At 35.5% G+C, this 15,529-nt stretch overlaps 1 protein-coding gene across 1 annotated transcript; it reads right to left on the bottom strand.

Moving 5' to 3' along the window:
- Positions 1 to 6,829: 6,829 nt before the first annotated feature.
- On the bottom strand, positions 6,830 to 13,725 carry LOC136229335 (cellulose synthase A catalytic subunit 6 [UDP-forming]-like). The gene is made up of 13 exons (XM_066018049.1): positions 13,195 to 13,725; positions 11,888 to 12,316; positions 11,691 to 11,793; positions 11,419 to 11,596; positions 10,582 to 10,848; positions 10,143 to 10,488; positions 9,843 to 9,980; positions 9,344 to 9,469; positions 9,019 to 9,231; positions 8,654 to 8,927; positions 8,372 to 8,568; positions 7,933 to 8,283; positions 6,830 to 7,843 (listed from the first exon to the last, which is right to left on the bottom strand). The coding sequence occupies exons 1-13, from the start codon at positions 13,273 to 13,275 to the stop codon at positions 7,262 to 7,264; spliced, it is 3,285 nt and encodes a 1,094-aa protein (XP_065874121.1). The 5' UTR covers positions 13,276 to 13,725; the 3' UTR covers positions 6,830 to 7,261.
- Between the last annotated feature and the right edge of the window lie 1,804 nt (positions 13,726 to 15,529).

Here is a 15,529-nt window from a genome sequence, read left to right as displayed (position 1 = left end):
AAACTGGTTTAACTGGTATTTAACTGTCACTTCAAACATTCCAAATATCAATTGTCTAAGATATTTAGTGTATTACTAACAATATTACAAAAATTCTGTTAAAATGCTAAAAACTCAGTTTGCTACATATAAGTTAGTCATAATTTTCTTTTTTTTTTGTCAAACTATCTATAATATGGACCTATCATTATAGTTATAAAAAAAACAAACCAAACATGTCAAAAATGTTTCAATTTATCGAAAAACTTATTTGGAAAGTCCAATATGATAGTTAAATAACAATCAAAGCAGTTTTTTCAAATTTTCGATAGCCCATGGCTAAAATTGATCTTTCTTGAAAACGTTAGAGTTAAATTTGCACTATTCATACGTTAAGGCTAAGTCTGCACTTCGCTTGAAACGTTAGGGTTAAATTTGGCTCTTATCCCTAACGTTTATTATAGGCATATAAAACCGCTCGTTAGTGGAGTTAAAATTGGAGAAGTTTTATAGTATTTCGGAAGTAATACACCAGCCTAATGAAAATCGTTTTGTATATCACTATATTAGAGACGATTGATGTAAAAAAGATATATATATATATATATATATATATATATATATATATATATATTACATTAATTTATTGGTCGAGTATATTACTCACTGAGTACTCTAATTTTTTTTCAATAAATTGACACAATAAACTCCGGTTTAATTACAAGATAAGAGTTTAAGTGGTTAAAAACTTTAAGTCACTTAAGGTAGATTTCAAGTTCGAGTTTCTAGCGTATGCAAAAAGTCTTAATTGGAAGATGATCCATTTAAAGGGTTTCTGACGGTTCTCAAACCGAGAAATTGGATGAATTAAAAAAAAAAAAAAAACTTAACAAATATTTTTCGGTTTAGGATTTATAATTAAAAAGAATATAGGATTACACCACTATTATCTCCTGATTTATTTAAATTGTTGGTGACATATTATTTGCTAATATTTATTTAATGAGTTAAATATAATATTTTAAGCTTAAAGACGTATCATCTTTGTTTATGAAATAATGTGAGAGAAAGGGTCTGTCTAGATGAGGAAATTTTCAAAATTGGTAACAAATTAAAAAAGATGGCCGTTTCATGTATTTTGTGAGTGGACTTATTAGAAAAGACATGACTCCGTTTTTAAGATGGTTCAAAACGAATTTCCTTACCTTAACAACAAGTCAAGTCACTGCTTCCAAATCAACACTTCTTTGTTAATTTTCAATCCATTTACATACTTGGATGTAAAATTCTTTTCTCAATACATATTCTTAATTATTTTTGGGATATGGTGTCCTGACTTTTGTAACAAGATGGTGTCCTGACTTTTGTAACAAGAAGCAATTTTATTCTTAGCATCTAAACTGGTGTCCTAAATCTTACATGTGCGCTATTTTATCATTTATAGTCACAAACGAAAGCCTTTCCTTGCCAATATTTTGGCAAAAAGCCATTCCTAAGATTCGAATCCGTGACCTCTCAGTCACACGACAATAACGTTTACCTTTGCTTCTAAGACTCGAACTCGTGACCTCTTAATCACAAATATATGATTATATGTGAAAAAAAAAAATTTAAAAAAAATATACTGTCTTTTATGAGTTGGACAAAAAAAATTCAAATATTTTATTAATCTCCAATTCTATTATAAAATGACAAAAATATGATTTTTTTAGAATCAACTTATATGCAATTGGTGCATAATAAGGAACAAAATATATGTGTTTTAAAATAATATCTAAAAATTGACCCAATTTGTCAATATTATGGGTAAATTTGTTATTGGCTGTCAATGTTAAGAATAAAATTGCATTATTTTAAACATTAGAGATAAAATTGTTCATGATTATAAACATTAGAGATATTTTTTTACCTAATCCCATTATTGTTTTAGAATGACAAACTAAGGCAGTATTTGGTCCAAGTCCTTTGTCAAAATTATTTCATTTGCAAATGAATTAATATGTTTGGAATCACATCCGGGTCTGGTGGGGATTTTTCTTTCTTCTTTAATGTAAGTGCATTGCACAAAATTTTAAAAAATAAAATAAAATAAAATAAAAAAATTCAATTCATTCTGTTTTTAATATAGTTTCTACTATAAACTAATTTTTTGTACTTGGATCGGGTCAAATACAGATCGAATTCCTTTTACTAGTAGACCCGCTTTCTTTGTGTTTATTTTAGTGTAAATAATTACTATCGAAGATTGAATTCGGCGTGTCATGATGTATATTTACATGAGCCGTTATTTTAAAGTTTTATTCTTTTTTTTACCGATTTTCTTTATATAGCTTTTTGTACCATTTTCTTCTTTTTGTATTTTTTTAGACTGCGCTCTTTGAATGATATTTTTTTTGGTAGACACAGGAAGGGAAAAAACAAACAAAGAACAATTAACCTGGGATTAGCCTAGGAAAGCTAGCCCCAATCCTATCCTCTAAAAGAAGAGAAGAGAGAAAGATAGGGGGGTCAAAAAGGGTAGTAACACCTAACATCCCCCCATGGCCTGCCGCAGCCAAGCGATCCGCAACTCGGTTCTGCTCTCTGAAAATGTGACTGAACTTTAAGATCTCAAAGGAAGAGCAAAGCCTTTTAATAGCTTTGATAAGGTTGCGGCTATTAAGACCAATAACATGATTATCAGAAATCATTTTGATGGCCTCCATGTTATCAGACTCCACAGAAAGCCTCTTAACGCCCAGGCTTTTAGCAAGCTTGATACCAGAGAGAATACCCCAGAGCTCCGCAGAGAAGGAAGAGCCCAACCCCAGATTCTGGGTGAACCCAGAAAGCCAGGCGCCCCCTGCATCTCTAAGAACACCTCCGGCAGCAATCTTACCATTGATAAGGCAGGAGCCATCCGTATTCAACTTTACAACCCCATCTCTCGGCCTGCTCCATCCCACGAGATGGACATCACTTTTCTGGGTAGACCTGGCAAGGGAATCCCCTTTGAAACTTCGAGAAGAACTCAGCTAAGTTTGGAATAAAAACAGTTTTATTACCAAAAATCTCTTCGTTTCTCCACTTCCAAATTTGGTGACAGATGATAGCAAAGAAAATGTCACCATGGTCCATGTAAGTCAGTAATTTCCCACTAATACCATCAGAGAACCAATCATTCTCAGAGTGGGCCAGGAAGGAAGAGAGAATATGGTGTGGGAGGATTTTCTTCCAAACCTCTTTACTCTTAGAGCAATCCCTAAGAGCATGGCACAAAGTTTCATCATGGCCTCTGCATCTACTGCAAGCTCCTGAGTCCGCCAAATGCCGTCTGTGCCTATCTGAATTAGTAAGCAACCTGTCCTTAACTCCCAGCCACAAGAAACTCCTATTTTTCTTTTTCTTTTCTTGTTGCTTTCTACATATTTATTTAGTTTTCTTTTTTACTATTTATTTAGTTTGTTTCCTTATCGTTTACTTTTTTTTTTGCTTTCTACACTTTTCTTTGTATGGTTAATCGAAGAGAAAATGTTGATTGTAATCTTCATGTTAATAAGAACGAAGCATCGATGTCTTTTGGTTTGAAGGATTATTATTCTTTTTGTTTCTTGATATGATGGACCAACTTAATTTTGTTAGACATCTTGCAAGTGTAGGGAAGAGAACAAAAAAAACTACTAATAGTGGTGGATCTATGAAAAAACAAAAGAAAGAGTTAGTGAAAAGGTTGCATGTACCTGAAAAGAAGGTTGTTACTCATAAAAATGTTGTTAATAAGAAGGTTGAGGTTCTGAGAAGAAACATAGCAAGTATAGTAGAAATGTTGAAAAGAGGAAGTTAGTGAAGAAGTATACGAAGAAAACAATGAAGAGGTCTTCTATTAAATGTGTTAGGAAAGAAATTTCGTAGTCTCGTAATTGGAGTAAGTTGTTGATTTTTAGGGAGGGTTCACCCAATTTCAATTGATTTCAAAAGTTACGGATCTAGTTGAAATTAGATGTTACTGTTGCGAGATTTATTTTTGATGGTTTGGCCTATATTTTAAAGAAATGTATTTTATGTTTATGCAACAATTTGACGTGAGCAACATGTAAACATGTTTAAAGTTACTTTCAATGATTTTGAGTCACTTTTAACAACTTTTTTAGTCCATTTCATTCGCTTTTAGTGACTTTCAGTTACTTGCATGTACTTTCAATCACATTCATTTTAAGGTGAAAATGGATTGAAAAGTTGTTTTTGAGTTTTTTTTTTCTTAATCAGTTATACGTGACTTTTAATTAGTTTCAGCCAAATTTTATTCACTTTGCATGATGTGAAATTGATTGAAATTGGGTGCAAGTCATTTTTAAGTTCATTTCGGTTAATATCAAACAATTTTGGCCACTTTCAACCATTTTCAGCTACTTTCAGTATTTTCACATGATCTGAAAGTCGGTGTAGCCCATGTGTAATTGTATTACAGTTGTTTTAATGCATCTTCAGTTTATTGATCATTGCATTTGATGTTCTTTATGGATGTGAATGTCTTTTAGTAGGGTTTTACCTCCACTATGAATGCCTCTATGTAGTTTTCACATAGCATCTGTTAATGTCTTTGAGTTAACATTGTCACTATTGTAAGTGCAATGTTTTTTGTAGAACAGTTCTGTTAGCATATTGCATAGGTACTTGATGAGCGATGTTACTGGTAAATTTTTTGTTGTTTTATTATATATTGGTTTGGGTCTTGAAATATTTTTTCTTCTTGTGAGTATATATTGTACGTGTTCTAGGTATGCCCATCCTTTTGTTCTCTCTTCAATTTACGACAATTCATCTTCAAATGGAATTCTAGACCACAATGGTAGCATTTGACTCTACCTTTAGACTTGGATATTCCTCAGAACTTGTTTCCTCCTTTGAATTTATCAAAATTATTGGGACCTCTAGTTTTACTCTTGCTCTTTTTCCTTTGACAAGCGCTTGACTATTGTCGGTAACTACAATTCTCCTCGGCGTCTCTTTCGCTAAGTAAGGTACTAACAATGTGGTTGATAGATAAATTGCCATCAGGAGCTGAATTGTTCACTGGTACCACAAAGGTATCTCAACTCTCTAGTAAAGTGTTAAGCAACAATAAGGATGGAATGACATCTTCGAGCATAATCTTCATAGAAAATAATTTGTTAATAGCACTATGTAATTTGTTAGTATTCAGAGTGACATAGGTGCACTCCTTAAATTTCATGTTGACGAGCTTCCTAGTTAGAAACAATTTATTTTTACAGTTTTTCGATCATACAACTCTTGCAACTTCTTCCATGATTCATGGACAAAAGTTTCCTCAGACACTTGGTGGAACATGATAAAATCTAGCCATTAACGGATGGTTTTGATGGTCTTTCTGTTCAACTTGTTCTAGTCCAGATCCTTCATGTATTTGGGCTTGCCTTGTTCTCCTTCTACTACTTCGTGCATATTTTGTGGTACTCCATCAATGGCTTCCACATTAACCAATTTAAACCATTCAACTTAATCATAGTAGTTGAAGAGCTTTCCGTTTTAATTATACAATCACCTGTGTGAAATATGGCTTTGATACCACTTGTTAGGATCTTGCAAATTAAATTGGTAATAATATGTAAATAGAGTAATAATAAAAATTATGAGGATAAAAATAAAACAATAAAGATATAAATTTACATGGAAAACCCTTTTGTAAGGGAAAATCTATAAGGCGCCGAAAATAACTTCACTGATAGTAATAATAAGAATGCAAGACTTGAGACTTTCGGACACACTCACACTTAAGGTATAGAATGATTAGACAATTAGAATACTCAGACTGTAACCTTACGTTAGATATATGTAGTTTCCATCGAGATCTGATTTATTTGTGTAAAAAAAATCCAATAAAAGAGATTAAAAAGGAAAATGATACGTAAAGTTATAATTTGTGTTTTGAGTTGTGAGAATGTTAGGGTCAGTTTGGCACAAGTGTTGTGGAAAAAAACATATATAATAAGTTGTGAAAATTGTTTTCTTTAAAAACTAAAAATTGTAGTTTTTTATAAAGGTAGATTTCCAAGTTTTTATGAAAAACAATTTTGCATTATCAAATTATGCTTTTTGCTGGCAAAATTGGTTTTGGATCCAAGAAAGCAATAACAAAGCGCACTAATATGGCATGAATTGCAAGCCGAAGGTATGGATTAGTAGGTCACGCAAGGATTTTTTTTTCTATGAGACATGACTGAGAGAGGAACGTGTGGTGCCTAAATGAGAGTATTTTTTTTTTTGGTTCGTAAGTGTATCCACTGCCGACAGCAGTGGCTATTCACTTTCGCAGATGGTTTGCACCTCTATGGGTGGGACTGCTAGCCACGGAAATTCTTTCCATTCCCAAAGACGAGGATCGAACCCTGGACCTTTGGTTAAGGGAGGAGGAGCCTAAATGAGAGTATTTAATAACGCGGCATCTATCGTTTAATTAGATATAAAATTGTATTATGTATTAAAAAGTTAAATTTAAAATTGCATTGTTTTATACTGAAAGAAGATTAAATCGGATAAATGTAATAATATGAGAAGAGTATATACCAGCTTTAAGATTCGGTGACAGAACCATTAGATTGGAGAACAGCTAGCAATGCCCCAATTCATACCCAATCCCAAAATATTCTTTCACACTTGTACAACCCTTTTCTATATATGAACAATCAAATCATTTTGCTAATCATATTTTGCAGACTGCTTTTTAGGATTGCTTAATATATATTTGTTTTTAAATTGTATGGTTTTTCAATCAAAATCAACATTGAGGAACCCAAATTTAACGTTAGGGCAATATCTGTAAAGGGTAAACATAAAAATCAACATAGTGATATACCTGAAGAAGAGATAAAAATTGACACTCCAAATTAGGTACACAATGTCCAGACCAAACAATAACAATTTGAAGTGAATCCCCCACTTTCACAAGGGAATAATTTATGATTCAATGCTTCTCCTAGAATTTAGAAATACATAAGAAGAAGAAGAAGAAGAACAAACTCACATAAAACTAAAAAAAAAAAAAAAACCTAAAACCCACATAATTTAATAAAAGAATTAATAACCTGTAAAAAAAGAAAAAACAATGTGTTCCCCCAACCCCAACCCACAGTATCTACACCCCCATAACTATAGCTTAGCTTAGCTTTCTTCACACAAAAATTTCACATTGCCATAACACATCACATCTTTGCACAATGCGCATTGGCTTCCCAGCCGACCCCGATTCGAATCTCTTTCCATGTATATTATATATTCATGTTTCTCAGTCACAGTTCAATCCACATACTTCCAGTACCGGACCATCTCTCGACACAAACGGATTTACTCTAACCCACAGAAGAGTTAAGATTGAAGCCAGCAGAATTGACCACACCACTATAATTGTTGGCATGCGATCTTGCTTCCCCAGAAGACCCTTTAGGAAGGGGTACAGATGCACAATCACCCAGAATGCAAAGAACAGCCTACCGAACAAAGGACCCCATGAATCGTATCCGTTGTTGATGGCGTCCGAAATCCCCACCACTACTCCAATTATGTTTATGATCAACAAAGTCATGGGTGGGATCAATAATGAAGTCCACTTGAATATGTAAAGCTCTGAGAATTCCCCATCATCAGCTGCTTTTGATGTGACAGTAAAGTTTGTACTAACACCACCCAACACCTTGAGCAAACCCTGTACGAGAGCAAAAAGATGCGATGAAACACCTCCAATCACCCAAAACTGCTCATTTCTCCACCAGTCGTCTATTCCAACACCACCCCACTGCATCTCAAGGATACCAGTTGCAGCAATAGATACGAAGAGAGCTATGAATACAATACTGGCATAGTTGCTTATCTGTACAACACAACACCACCCCAACTTAGCTCAACATAAAAAATAAAGTGTAATAAAGACAAGGAATGAAGTGGAGTATGGAGTATTACCTCTGGAACAATGAACTTCCCAGTGAGAAGACAGATAGCTGGTAGGGTACAGTAAACAAGCAAGGGAATAGATGTCCAAGGGTACACAACCGAGTTTATGTAGGAAAATCGTTCGAGCCATTTCAATCCACCCCCATATCCATACCAGATAGGACAGTGTCTACTCAAGAAAATTTCAACAGACCCAAGGGCCCATCGAAGAACCTGGTGTAGACGATCTGATAGATTAATAGGGGCAGACCCCTTAAATGCTGGCCGCGATGGAATGCAGTAAACAGACCGCCATCCATGGCAATGCATCTTGAACCCTGTCAGGATATCCTCAGTCACAGACCCATATATCCAGCCAACCTGGTTGATTCATTCAACACATGTGTCAGCAATAGAATTAAGAATTAAAGCTTTCTAATGCAAGTTCGCATTTGCTATTCTCACTTACTTCTTTTCCCCATTCTGTTTTATCTTCGTAACCACAGCTTATTACTTGGATGGCTTCTCTCAACAGAGATGCAGGGCTCGCATCTTGAGGAACTCCACCATTCTCCATAAGTGTTGAAGCCACAAAAACTGGAGACTGTCCAAACTTCTTCTCCAATTTCAATTGGGATGTTTCAGAAGATCTTTCAGTGCTCGGTCCTTCAACAACAACAGCAACTCAATTTTATTCATCTGGAAATCTTTCAAGTATTGAGAAAAACAAAAATACAAATTAATCCCCTACCTTCAATTACTTCTTCAATATTTTCAAGAGCATGAATCTGCTTGGATCCTTCTCTGTTCTTTGACTTCTTCTTGTTTTCCTTCTTTGGCTTTGATTTCTTGTTCTTTCTAGATCCACAGCACAGACAGAACCATTTGGGTAAACAGTTACAGGTCTTGCCAGGAGGCTTCTTCTTGGTAGGTGCATCAAAGCCGTAAAGTGCTAGCCTCCGGAAAACACACCCAGTACCGACATATATTGGTCCTTGCAAGCCATCCAATCCTTTCATATTGATCTGTTTTCAAGTGGATAATCAGATTTTCCCAGAATTTACATAAATCTTAAAAGAGAAGAAGACAAAGGGATGAAGGGCAGAATTTACATACATCAAAGAATACAACATTTCTGTTTGAGTATCTATCATGACGATCAATACCATCAAATCTTTGAGGAAACTGCACATAGCAAACTTTCTTCCCTGATTGTGGGTCCATCATGAAACACATTGCTTCTCTAATGGCTTTGCTATTGTTAATATAGTGATCACAGTCAACATTCAGAAGATAAGGAGCATTTGATAGAACCGCAGAGACTCGAACCTGAAGCAATAATAACAAACAGACAAATTATTAACTCTTGGCAGCATTTTTATAGTTAGAAATATTATCAAACGATACAAGTCACCCAAAGGCACCGAAACATGAGCCTTACCAGAGAATTCATGGCCCCAGCCTTTTTATGGTGCTCAAATCCAGGTCTCTTCTCACGAGAAACATAAACCAAACTAGGCAACTCATTTCCTTCCACGTCACGAACGCCACTATTACCAAGGAAGACCTGTAAAATGAGATAACATGATTAGTTAGTGCTTACAAAAAAAAAAAACGAATACGCTTATCAGGTCTAACCACTAGTCACCACAATGACAACTTGACAAGGAAGATTGATAAACTCCATAGCCAGAAGGATATCAATTTGGATGATGGAACACGTAAAATATGAATACAATTAGCAAGATTATTAACAAGAGATGAGAAGCATTTTCAGTTATGCAGAAAAGATAGCAATACAATGAATTAGGGTATCTTTCTTCACATTGGGCCACAAACATACTGGAATTCATTATTTGTAGAGGTAAAACAACTCTTCAATGTCCCTTTTTGAAACAGATTACCATGACATCTGGAAAAGAAAACGTATATGGCCTCACCTGAATCATCCCTGGATGATCTCGTACATTGTTTCCGGGCCATGGAGTTCCATCCTGCATAGTCCAACCATCTTCTGGAACTTTCTGTGCAGTGGCAACCAATCCATTTATTCTAACTTTAAATTCTTCATATTCTCTCTGCAAAAACAAAATAGCATGCACAAGTAACATCATTAGCATAAACTTGTGTCAATCATGGAAGAGGGCTAAGCCCACTCACAACGATTCTTCTATGCATATGTATCGGGGGAGACACTTTGTAGGTACTATATAAATGAATCTGCACGATAAGTCACTGACCTTCATAGCACGCCTTTCCCTAACAAATGCAGGATGGACTTTATTCTTCAAATAATCAATCTTCTGACAAAAATACCACTCAGGAGCTCGGGGCTCAATATTAAATTTCTTACAGAAAGGAACCCATTTTCTAGCAAATTCAGATGTCTCTGAAAGTGCCTCAAATGTAAGCATTGCAGCACCATCATCTGATACATAGCATGAAACCTTATCCACAGGATAATCAACTGCAAGAATCGAGAGAACGGTGTTTGCAGTGATAAGTGGGGGCTCTTTCATTGGATCCACTGTACTTACAAAGATATCTACACTTGCCAACTCGGATGGCTTTCCTTCTTTTTCATACCTGCAAATTGAGGACAGTGATTAGACTCCCAAATCTTCCACAAAACATGGGGAGTGATGGTGGAGGTTTGAACCTAAACGGGGGAAAATATACCTTAGTGACAGCCTATCAAGGTATGTTTCTCGTACAATAGGATACCATTTAGGGAACTGATCAAGAATCCACGATACACCAAACCATATTTCACAAATTACAGATGTCAACCACAAACCGTAAGCATCATTGACCGGGTGGAGAAGTCTATAATGGAAAAAGAATCCAAGAATCACAAGACGGAGAATGATTATCAATCTGTAGGGATTTATTTTGCTTGATGGTAGTGATAACTTCCTTGAAAGGGGCTGCCTGCCCTCATCCATCCTGAAAGAGTGATCAAAGAAAGCTCAAAAAAGGCCCAAGTAAATGAGTAAAAAAAATGATCCGATAAACAAACAAGTTACTAATACAATTATACAATTGGCACTTCCAGATATCAATTAAAATATCACTTTGTCCAACCTAGGCTTGAATGCAGAGCCTTCAACATCTTAAAAAAAAGTTAACAAGGGAAATCAAGTACTGAGTAATGATGCTTTAGGAGTTTGAGGAGGAAAGGATCTATTTTGCTAGCAACACCAGCAGTGAGAACTGTAACTCAAAATCTTACAACAGTTAAACTTAACACAGCTTCTCACAAACAGACAAAAGTTTGTATTCAAGACTGCAGGCAAGTAACTTCTGGAGTCAGAGCCATGGTTATCTAAAGACTTGTACACAAACATCAAAACTATTAAAAGGTTCACCAAGGAATCCAAAGAGAACAAACTAAATGTTTAGGCAACCTTGGCATCATTAAGTATGATTAGAACAGCAAATGCATACACATGAAACTAGATTAACTAGATAGCATATTATCAGGGCCCAGGGGCAACATGAAGAGTTGTCACTTACATGGGCAAATCAGGATCATCCCCATCAAAGTCACCTCCATCATTTCCCCCTTCATGCTTCACCACCTGAAGTTTGTCACTCTGCCTTTTCTTCCACTCCTCCATTCTATCCTTCCAGGCCACACTTCCATAACCATATACAGCTATGTCTTTCTTAGGAACCATTGGTCGAGGTTGCACTTCAAAATCAAAACATTCAGTTTTTACTCTCTGGGTTAATACAAAAATTACAATGCCCAAGGATATAAAGCATAGAATCAACAAATGACTTACAAGGTATAGATGGATCAGAATATGGAACTGGATGAACCCTGTTTCCATGGCCCATGAATGGAGGTACAATAAGAGCATGACGATCAGAAGAAATATCAGCATCCTACAATAAGAGAATGAGAGATTAGATGCATTTCAGGAGCCAATTGATAATATAAAGTAATGCATGTGCATATATATGTGATTGGCAAAATCACCTCCTCGCCATAGGTCAAAAGAGGAATTTTTGAGCTGAGGGGAGAAGAATCAAGCTCTGATTGTGTAGGAATTCCGGACATATTGTGATATGAAGCACGCCCAGTATTGAGGCGTCCAGAGAGCATTGACTCTGCAATTTGTTCCGGGCCCAAACCATCAAGGCCGTAATCGAATTCGTGCTCCAAATCATCAATGTCATCTTCTTCCTCATCACCTTCAACCCTAGGACTACCTTTTATGCGCTTGTATCGGGTTTTGCACTGAGGACAGGCTTGATTTCCCTCCCTTCTCTCATACTCATAACAAGGTCTGCAGACTGGAAAAGCACATTCGTTGCAGGCAACAAATGGCTCTTCGTCAACTGTAATTTCAATCTCATCCCCGCATATCTGACACACTTGCCCACTCAGTTCTTTAACGGACTTTATCTGTGCAATAAAACAACATATGAGTTACATCAACATATGAACCCAAAAAATTAGAAAAGAAAAATGAGTTACACGAGAATACCACAGACAACCATCATATCAGCTACTTAAGGGATCACTACATCAACACATAATAAAAGGTCTTCAATTTACTGAATCAGATTATACTCCTGCATATGCTAAAAGGTCTCATCACTATGCACTGATCAAACAATGCATCAATGGCTTGTTCTCATTCTCAAAACTCCACTAATAGTTCTTCTGACTACCCTTTCAGAACTATTAATTCTTATTCTCCTTGTTGATTTCAAAGTCAATTTACAGTGGATCCAGAAGATCTACCAGAAAGCGTATTACACACAACACAGCATTTTTCAGTTATCCAAAAGAACATCATAGTTTCCGAGATTGTAGCAGATACCTTATATATTATATCCCGGAATTACATTAGTATTTGAATGTGATTTTCCTACAACCTTACTTAGATCACTATAAATTGTAAGGCACAAGAACTTGAAATCTGGAAATCACAGGCTTATTCCATAGGCATGAAAATCAATTAATTAACATCTAAGAGAAGATAACAAATTTCTTTTGTTTTGACTGAAGATCTCCGATCTAGAGATAATTTTATAGCTGAGCAAATACACATAATTGATTAGGAATGGAGGAAATACATACAATAAAAACAGTACATTTTTAAGGAAATTGCTGCCAAAGAGGAAAAAAACCCTGAAATGAGGATATCTAGAGCGCACATGAGCAAATCCGTCAAAATCAGAAAAAATAACACTAAACAGTATGAAATTAGGATAAGAAGAGAAAACCCAGATCAGAAATGAGTGAAATGAAAATGTGAGGGTTTATGGATGTCTTACTCTTCCGTTCTCATCAGCATTAATGAGCACAAATTCATTCCTGTTATGAGAGCCAGCGATAAGTCGACCGCCAGTATTCATGACTGGTTAGCTCAGCTCTCGAAATCGAAACAAATCCAGTTCCTGAAACCCCGAGAGAACCCAAGTTACGACTGAGTCCTCCACTGGATCAGTTAGCTGAAAAGATCCGACCTTTGCATTCCAGACTTCAGACCCAGATGCAGGAACAGAAACACACAATAGAAAGAAAGAAGAAGAAGTTGGTTTTTTTTCTGAAAATTCCCAAAAAGAAACAAATAAAAGGAATAGAAGAGAAGAAAGAAGGGTTTGGTTGTAGGTGTGGTTATGAATTGCTAGGCCAGCCAAGTCGTACCCTCCTTTATCGTCCTCTCTGTATCCTGGCTGGTCTCAATTTTGGAAGAGAGAGATGAGATGTGGAGGCGTAAGAGAGAAGGAGAAGACAGATAGATAGATGAATGTGTGAATGTGAATCTATCTAATCTAAGTTAAAAAAATAAAAATAAAAATGGAGGTAAACTGGTGGGTGGGTCCCAGAATGTGATGGTGGCGCCGGTCACTGCCCCCACCGGAGTAGGTATCTCGTCTTCTCTCGTGTCTTAGTACTAATTTTGATTAAATTACAGGGATTAAGAGAGAGAGAGAGAGAAAGAAAGAAGAAGTGAAAATGGGGGAAAAAGAAAGAAGAAGAAGAAAGAGAAAACGCGTAGTAACAGTAAAGCCTTATTACAGTGAAGAGAGATAGAAGTGGAGAGTGTCTAAAGACATGATCTACGCCGCGTGAGCAGATCCTACTTACAGGGCTCCCCTGTTTTCTCTCTTTTCTTCATTTTATCGCGATACAATCATCCCTCAATTTATCGCGATAAACAAGTAACTCTTTCTTTCCCCCACTGTCAAAAAAACGTTTTTGTGTACGGACAGAGATGTTTTTTCCAATGTTTCAGTAATTATGTTATTTTTGACTGACTTTTCTATGGTAACTAATTGGTCTTCTATTCGGGTCAGATCTAGGGTCCGAACTTCTCCCTCCTCTATTTTGTCGGTGACCCTTTTTTATTTTCATAAAAAACCAAAAGCTAAAATTGTCGGCTGATACTCACTTGCATATTTCAATTTTTTTAAATTTTTTTATTATGCTTAATTAATCAACTATTATTAGTAAATAAATATACACTACTTCCTAAAGCATTATTTCATCACTCATGTATTAAAATATTAGTGTTTGCATTATGATAGATGATTTGCTAATATTTAACTTTCGATCTAAGATCAATAAAATTTGAATCACTTTGCACGAAATTATCACAATTTGATATTGACTGTGATATTCAGCTTTTAATTGTACAGTAAAATCAAAAATTATAAAATCTCTGATATAAAATGTTTATTCGTGTGTAAAGTATTATATATTTGGATTTTTTTCACGACATGTTATTAGTTCAGTGGTACTGGCGTTCTATGTTATCACATTTATTTTCCTTCAATTCTAATTAAAGATAATCTATTCGTTCCGTTTGAAGAAACGAAGGATCTCCACTATTTAGCTATTGCAATTATTTTTATGATGGTGTGTGAGGTTTTCTAGGAATGAGGCATGACAATTTTCACCACATGTCCAAGGTTGAGCCCTTTGATTTGACGACGGACTTAAAAAGCCATCTACAAACGCTTTACAAAAAAACGCAAAACAAAATAAAAGATAAAGTCGAAGTCTTTTTACCACTATTCATGATCTAATAAGTATAAATATATTAAAAATAACAATTTAAAATTAAGTCTCCCATTTTGGAGCATTTTTGTCTCTCTATTGAGATGTTTCCTCACCCTCAGTGGTGATTCCGTTTAGGATTATGACATGCTTAAGCAGACCTAAGGTTAAAAACTGTATGTGGCGTCTGTTAACAGTTTGTCTGCCTATAATGTCTATTTGTCATTTAGGGATATCATTCTTGCTAACATCTATCCAATTTGTGATAAGTGAAGATGAAAGTCATGCATTTTTTAGTGTTTAACTGTTAAGTCTGCTTGGGGGTATTTTTAGTGATAATTGAATGGAGGCAATTATAGATGTTAAACTCTGGTTGGGTAATATATTGTCATTAGTTTCACCAATTAAATTTGCAAAGATAACAATGCTCATCTCGGCGATACGGAAAAATCAAAACATGATGGCATGGGAAAATAAACAGGCACAACCAATCCAAATAGTCACAGCTGTCAGACGGGAGTTTGTGGTCTGACAGTCCGCACAAAAGTCCTACTCAAAATCTCATTGCATCTTCGGCCTCATTTCTTATAAGTGGCGGAAGCCTCC

The sequence above is a fragment of the Euphorbia lathyris genome, chromosome 5, assembly GCF_963576675.1.
Source record: "Euphorbia lathyris chromosome 5, ddEupLath1.1, whole genome shotgun sequence".
Classification (NCBI taxonomy): Eukaryota; Viridiplantae; Streptophyta; class Magnoliopsida; order Malpighiales; family Euphorbiaceae; genus Euphorbia; species Euphorbia lathyris.
The sequence above is the reverse complement of the archived record's forward strand: the minus strand, read 5'-3'. Positions and strand labels throughout refer to the sequence as shown.